At 42.7% G+C, this 7,525-nt stretch overlaps 1 protein-coding gene across 1 annotated transcript; it reads left to right on the forward strand.

Moving 5' to 3' along the window:
• The first annotated feature begins 581 nt into the window (after positions 1-581).
• LOC146191774 (antimicrobial peptide microplusin-like) lies at positions 582-6,725 on the forward strand. Its single transcript, XM_084599987.1, has 5 exons — positions 582-816; positions 2,729-2,790; positions 4,334-4,423; positions 5,034-5,060; positions 6,593-6,725. Exons 1-5 carry the CDS (start codon positions 642-644, stop codon positions 6,662-6,664), a joined length of 426 nt encoding a protein of 141 aa, XP_084456113.1. The 5' UTR covers positions 582-641; the 3' UTR covers positions 6,665-6,725.
• Positions 6,726-7,525: the final 800 nt, after the last annotated feature.

Raw genomic sequence — 7,525 nt, forward strand, 5'->3', positions numbered from 1 at the left:
TTCAAAATAGACTGCGCGCGGTTTTCGGACATCTTACGGCACTTAGAGCAGCTTCGGAGGACATCTCTGTAATTCCAGAAAAAGGAGTGCGGTCTCACTAAAAATGAAACGAGAGCAAGCAAGATAAGAGGAGAAGATAAGGCGGAATATGTACATTCACGCCTGCCGCACAACAATAAATCCCATTTCGGGCTTCATGAACTCTTCGCCGAATGCTCATCTCCCGCCTTGCATTTCGTCGCGGAATCTCTCCGCTTGCTGTGAAACCGCTGGCAGACAGCAGACGCGAGGGAAGCGAAAAAGCCGTATCCGGACGGCCGCGGATGTTGCATCGCTTTGCGCAGTGGCCGTGTTTTCCTTTAGCTCGTCACGTTTCCCTTCTCGCGTTGGGAGGCGGAGAGGGGAAACGCTGACCAAGCGCTACGCTAGTCTCGACGCGTGGTGCAATCGCATGCACGTGGAGTTTCCTGTGAGAATAACGGGCTGGGCCATTGGAGAACTGGGACCGGCAATCGTCAGAATGCGGCCAATCAGAGGAGGGCGAGTACCTCCACCAATCGTCAAGATGCTACATTTATATTTATATTTTTGTTTTCGAACATCCCAATTGTCCGTTCCATTGCTAGGGTTACAGGCGTATAATGCGGCTATATAAGAGCCTCGATGGCCGCTCTCTGGCAGAATTCTTTCGAGCATTCCTGCAGAGTGGTAACGTAGTTCCTCAGCAACCACTAGCCATGAACGCTGTCTTCGCCTCCGGTCTGCTTGTGGTCGCCTTCGTGGCTGTGGCTTCGGCTCATCACCTGGACCTCTGTAGTAAGTTAAACTTCGGCGGATTTAGAAGAGATATTCGTCAGGCGTTCGACCTGACAGTTACGTCAATAACTGGGTTAGCTTTTTGTAACCTCACTGATTAACATGGTACCAATTGCATTATTACTTCTAAGTTCCAGTGAGATACCAATTTAAAAGAAAAAAAAAGTATATTTTCACAATTGCATTGTTAATGTCGCGAACGTAGGTTAGGTTCTCGCATCTGTTATCCATACTATTCAACAATGAACGCTTTCCAGTGTTTTCATTATGCACATTTTCCTCTTGGTTATGGTCTGTATCTTTCTAGAATGCACTGTATTCCTGTCCTGTTCGTACCCTGATAAGGGTCTGCAGTATGTCCTAAATAAATGAATAATGCAAAGAGGTGAAATCGTGACATTTTTCGGTATTCCCCCCTACTTTCGTTCACTGGTTGTCAGTATTCATTATGAAACTTCTTAATTTACAGCTGGTAAATCCGAATATGCTCAAATCGAGACGTCTTAGGCATCCGCGAGGGCTGCATGTATCTTGAAGGCTGCATGAAGCATGTGAGCAGTAGCGGATGAGTTATTCCCACCATGTTCTTACTCACGATTCGCGTGGCAGTTAAAGCTCATATTTATGGTCTTGGGATCAAACATCACCGGTTTCTATATCTAGACTAACGACGTACTTTGTACTGCTTCTTGCATAATCACGAACCTTTGTGAACGTGGACGTTCGCAGCGTGTCGTTGGATAGGAGTTCATCAAATCATCAAATCAAGTCAATTGATTCACCATAATAGAAAACAAATGCATTTAACCAATATGGGCCCTTAGGCTTCTAGGTTAGAGTTTAGACATGCAGGACGTGCAAGAAATAATACCTTGCAGTCAATTTCGTATATCTCGAAATTATCAAAATTGCAAAAATGATGAATGAAGCACTCAAGGAATTACAGAATAGTTACATGAAGCAGTAAAAAATGGCTGTGATTTAACCCTGGTTAAGCTAAAGTTTTGCGAGAGCAATGTTTGGTTTAGCTTGGTTTACGACGTAGACAAAGCCATGGTGTATTTTATGTAGTTACTTTATTTATTCCAATGAATACGCACTAGTGATTAGTGAAGAAGTGTGTTTTGGTTTCTACTTTACAATATACATTATAGTTCGTTTACGACGCACATTGCTATCAATTGGATGTTTAAATCAACCGCTGTAAATATTTTTGTGGGACGAAGCAATTAGACAAAGGCAGATGAAGATAGTGGGATGCCATAATATTAAGTCTAAGTACACAAGCCGGTATGTAATTCCTCATAAAAAAGACTGGTGTTAATATCTAGAGTGGAGAAGACCTATCATGGCTGTGTGTGATGATACGGACAGCTGTTTTCCTTAATAAGAACTTGATTTAGTTATTTATTGTATAATAATTCCCAAGTATATATACAGTAAATCATGCGGCTGTGAAAAAGGCATAATGCGGAGTTTTGTTGCACCAAGTGGACATAAATGTCGACCTTTTATTAAGGAGGAAATAAGCTTGTCTGAATTTATGGCTCATTCGATTCATGTAAGGATTAAAATTGAATGTGAAATCCAGCGTTACACCAAGATACACCTGTAGATCCACTAGTTCAAGCATGTTTTACCAATTCCTAGAGCTGTTGGGGTATTAAAGACATTTTAAGGACTAGATAAATATTGTACTGAGCTTTAAGAATGTTCATTAATCATTTATTCGGCAAGATTCATTTGTAGATCGCAGAAAAATTACTGTTAGGGTGATTTTCGAACCGATAGAGTTCTCGGCATGCAAGCTAACATTCCTTAGCAGGAGCAGAATGGTACGCAGGCCGAGGGGCCGTGTATGAGCTGTTGAGAATGTCTTTTTTTTTTCTTTTCTTTAATTTTTCCTTTGCAGAAAAAACAGACAAGGTGCTGGTCACGGAACTTGAATGCATTCGGCATCGCATCCCCCCGCCGGTGAGTTCAGAGTGTTTTTGTTACCATGGGTGACAGTTCTAGCAGATTGGGCACAGCTGGTTTGAAATGTAATATTTGCTCGTTTACTTTAACAGGGTGCGGGTGTCACGCCGGGGAGGCAGAAAAAACTCCATTTGATCATTTGGTTGTTTGCCACAAATTGATGAAGGTGCAGTCTGTCTGAAAAACTCGACATTACAACATCGTTACTATTACTGTGATTTTATAAAGTAATGATGTTTTTGTAACACTTGTGCTAAAATATACTACCGGAGGGCGCCAAATTTCACTCCATATTTTCACAGAGGCTTCCACATTTCTCAAGTGCAGTATTGTTGAAGTACTACCAAAATAGGACACGAATGTCAGAATACTTTTTCGTAATAGTGAATGTCATAATTCACAAATAGCATCAATGAAAATTATACCCTACGCAACAAATGAGCACACAATACAAAGGGTGGAAGGACGACATTCGCAAATGACATTGGGCATGGCAGCAGAGCACAGATTACAACTGGGCCAGTTTTTAACATGCAGTAGAAGGAGAGTCAATGCAGCGAAATATTTGTTTCGTTAAAAGAAGAGTTTTCTAGCTGCTTTTCAGGAAGGAGCAGGAAAAAAAATGGGCATTTGTAAACGTAGTGAGTGTTTGAGCAATCAGTTTCAAAAATCGTATTGCGTTTAAACTGAGATTGCAGAAAGGATTGCCCTCACTAAGATCTGGAAATTACGTATAGACAGCGGCATGATCAGGTCTTCGGGCGCTGTATTTTTTCAAATTTTTAAGGATTTTGGTGCTTTAGAAACCCAGTGTTTTGGCACTTGTTATATTTGGGATATTGGACGTTCGTAAACGCTTATTAAAAAAAAAAGTTACATGTTTGCGAACGAACTACAATTTGTTCAGCTCTGTTTTTTTGCAGGTCAGAAGTGCATGCACAGTGTGCGTTCTTGCCCATCCTGCGCGTTCGGGCTCCCGACAACTAGATGTCATTCAGGTATTGCAATCATGGCGGACATTGTGTAAATTTCACGGTTGTAACAGATCTACGACCCTCAAGCCACGTTTAAGCCTCTAGCTTTTCACTGCACGTCATCCAAACTCTGCTCACCCGCAATGGGGCCCGGTTTGAGGAAAGCTTTCCAGTGCGTGATCCTGCGTCATGTCCATTAAGTTCTACTATTCCGCGACACGCCGTAAGGTGGGCGCACAAAGCTGTTAAAACGCCTGTAACAACACAACTACTCTTTTAAGAACCATGAAAGCTCGTTATCGTTAGTTTAACTACAAATCAACTACATTAACAGGGACTGTATCGAAAGTGAAATTTTCGTACAGCTGCAATTTAGCTCGGGTGATGAAGCTGAACGATAATCACAAATAAAGGCCTCGTTTTCAAGCGTTCACAACAGGCGATAACAGGTTGACAGCGTAAGCTGCTTTACTTTATGGTCTTTATGTGGCGGCCTTGTACTGAGTCTATGTCGCATAGTAATGCTTGCTTGTGTCGACACACTTTCGTTTTTACCATTTTTCCAGACCAACGCTGCCTTTGACATCGCAGTCCAAACACTGGGCTGCAGCGACCGCTCATGTGCCATGCGCAAGATGTGTGAAGGAGGCGACCTGGTGAGTGCCAGAGAAGTTGCTTTCAGTTCTTACAATTCGAGGCCAAGCTCGACTTCATGGGTCTATACCCCTGATTGTAATAGGTGATACGAAACTAGGACCGTGAAAGTATTTATAAATATGCCTGAATGAGCAGCAAAGTGAATGATTTTGAGAATAATCTGTGAATAATTTTCATTATGGATGCAAATCTGTTGTAGGGAAATGCAATTTTGTTATGTTACGAAATCCGGATGTACAGAATATGGGAAGAAAGAATGCCTGTTGTTGCTGCGGTTTCCTAAGAGATGAATATAAGATAAATGGCAACCTCAAAATGTATATTTCTGAATTGGTCCCGTTAAACAGGAAGTGCTTTAGAAATGGGGCCATGTTTGGGCCAGTCTTCGGGCATGTGGGATATAATTCAATCGAAATGCATGCATATTCAATTTCTCCCAAGGTGATTTTGTATTTGCTACTTAATTAGATCCGGCTTAGACTACACTTTCCCGATTTAAACGCTTTCCCGAACGTCGTGTAAGAATATGTTAACACGAAAAAAAAATGCAATTATTTTCTAGCCACCAGTAAGATAAATGCCTTTCTTTCTATTTCTTGCATGGACTAGGAGGCAGCCATGTCCCATTTTTTCACGGTATGTATGCATCTATGCAGTTTTGCGATCATGATTTACAATGCATTGAAAGCTCTTTTGCTGATATTAAACCACAGTACCCGTGATCTGTATTGCTTGCGTTGGTAGCTTAATCTAACCGCGCTCGCTGAACGATTTCACGAGGGCACTTTGCGCGGAAAAAATTAATTTTATCCGTAAAATAAATCTGATACATCTGTTAGACCAGATGTTTAATAGTTTGAAATTGAACCCATTTTGAAAGAATAAGATAGAAACTTTTAACGTGAAAATGAGTGCCATCGTGCAGCGGCCACATGAAAGCCCACGGTCGTGCTTCGCTGCCGCAGTACAGATGGTGTGCAAGCCGTACGAAAGGGGCGCCTCGTGTATTCGTTGCCGTAAGAATGCGGGCTGATGAATAGCTGTGTTATTTCTAAAGGATATTAACGAAATCGCGTGGTGTTAAAGGCGGCATCGTGTCTACGGTTAAGGCGAAGTTTTAGCGTCTCCTTAAACTTAATATATATTTTTTTCATCGGTAACCTCGGGCGAAAAATGTAGATATCCTCTCATGCCAGGGTTATGAAAAAAGGCAGTATATTTCCTCTCCTTGCTTACCTTCAGCTATCTCGTGAGAATATAGAATTTCCTTGCACAAGCGAAGGTTGCTTAAGAAGCCCAATGGGGAAGAATATTTTATTTATTAAAATTTGGACCAAGAACACGCTTAAAACATTTAATCGCACATACGCCAATCACCAGGTCATGACATATCATGCACCCATTATGTCCACAGAAGGTAATGGTGGTGCTGGGAATTTTAAGGCCACACACTGGGCCTCAAGAAGTCATCTGCATCAAATTTTCGATAGTTTGACGAATGAGTACAATTAAGAATATCTGTAAAGAACTGTACATGGACATACATTGATAACATATCTGTGAGCGTACGGTTGAGGCGTTCTGCGAGGCCGTTGGTCTGAGGATGATAGGTGGTGGCAAATGTGTGGCGGATGGTGAACACACGAAGTAGCTCGTCAACCACTCTGTAGAGGAAGCAGCGACCCCGATCCGTGAGTAGTTCACGAGGGGTACCGTGTTGTAGTATAACGTCATGGAGAAGGAAATCAGCGACGTCTGTAGCGCAGCTTGTTCGGATCGCGCGGGTAATGGCGTAACGCGTAGCGATATCTTACGTTAACATAGCCGTTTAGAAGGCACTCCGAAAACTTCGATGGCATGAATACGATGTTTACAGTGTTGGTGGTTTGCGCTCATGTCTCTTTCCATATCGTCACCCATCGTAAGAATCTCTCTTCCTCTCTCATCTTGTAGTAGAAGGTAGCAGGTCAGGTAATTATGCCTCAGGAAGTTGACTCGACATTTTTTCTTTACTAACTTTCTCTCTCTTTAGCTCTACGTATTTTCGTGTCAGTAACTTGTCGTGAAGTACGGGTGAAGCCGAATACGGCCCGCAGCGATTCTGGCGGGAAATAAGTGTCCCATTAGTTAATAGTTCTGTGATGCGACCAATTTGTTTATCCTTCCAGCACGAACAAATCCAGCACGTCCACGATGCAGCCACTGCTTGCGACCCCGACGTCCATCACGACCCGGAGTAAGAAGACGACGTGATGCTTTCCATGGTCTACGGCAACTGATTTTTAACCAGCATTTTTTTTTTACTGACGCCTGCAGCAGTATGAAGTTACTGTTGTCTACAATTCCAAATTCTCAAAAATAATAAATATTTCGCACTTTTAAGCAATTGTTGGCATCCATTGATGTGTGTTAGGTAGTCAAAAAATCAGTGGCTATACACCTGCTGGTAGAATGCATGGCGGCGAAAGAAAAGGTGACGTCATCCAACGTTTCTATATTGTCCTCACTGACGGCGATGACATCAGCTATAGGCATTGGCGAAAAATAATCGTCTGGTAGCTAGCCGATGCTGAAACAGGTAACGAAATTCGCGAGCTACGTCAGAGCTGCAGCTTTGAGGTTGGCGAATAGCTAGGTAGGCACCGTTCCTGGGTCACTCAATCCTACTCACAATCAAAACCACTCATTCCCAAAGTCACAGTCGCAACCACTCATTCGCACTGACGCTCATGCCCACTCACTCTCAGAGCCACTCGCTAGAACACGCACTTGCATCTACTCGAGACAACTAATACGTCCACTCGCGACTAGTAACTCTCACAACACTGTGAGTACGCCGATATATGGCGGCTTATAATCACATAAACATATAATCGCCTGATACACATAGATAAATAATAAGTGCATATCTTTAGCAGCCAGGCAGTTTCAGAGGTGTACTAATACCAGTATAATAGAATATGCTCACTTGCCTAATTTCTGCTGACGTTCGGACCTATCCTGTGCCACTTCTGTTTTTATGCTTCCATAAATGTTCACACCGACGCTAGCGGAATCGGCGTTGGAGCTGGGCTCATATCGACAGCGCAACGTCGCGACCA

This window comes from Amblyomma maculatum, chromosome 4 (assembly GCF_055883805.1).
Source record: "Amblyomma maculatum isolate TAMU_Amacu chromosome 4, ASM5588380v1, whole genome shotgun sequence".
In the NCBI taxonomy this organism is placed as follows: domain Eukaryota; kingdom Metazoa; phylum Arthropoda; class Arachnida; order Ixodida; family Ixodidae; genus Amblyomma; species Amblyomma maculatum.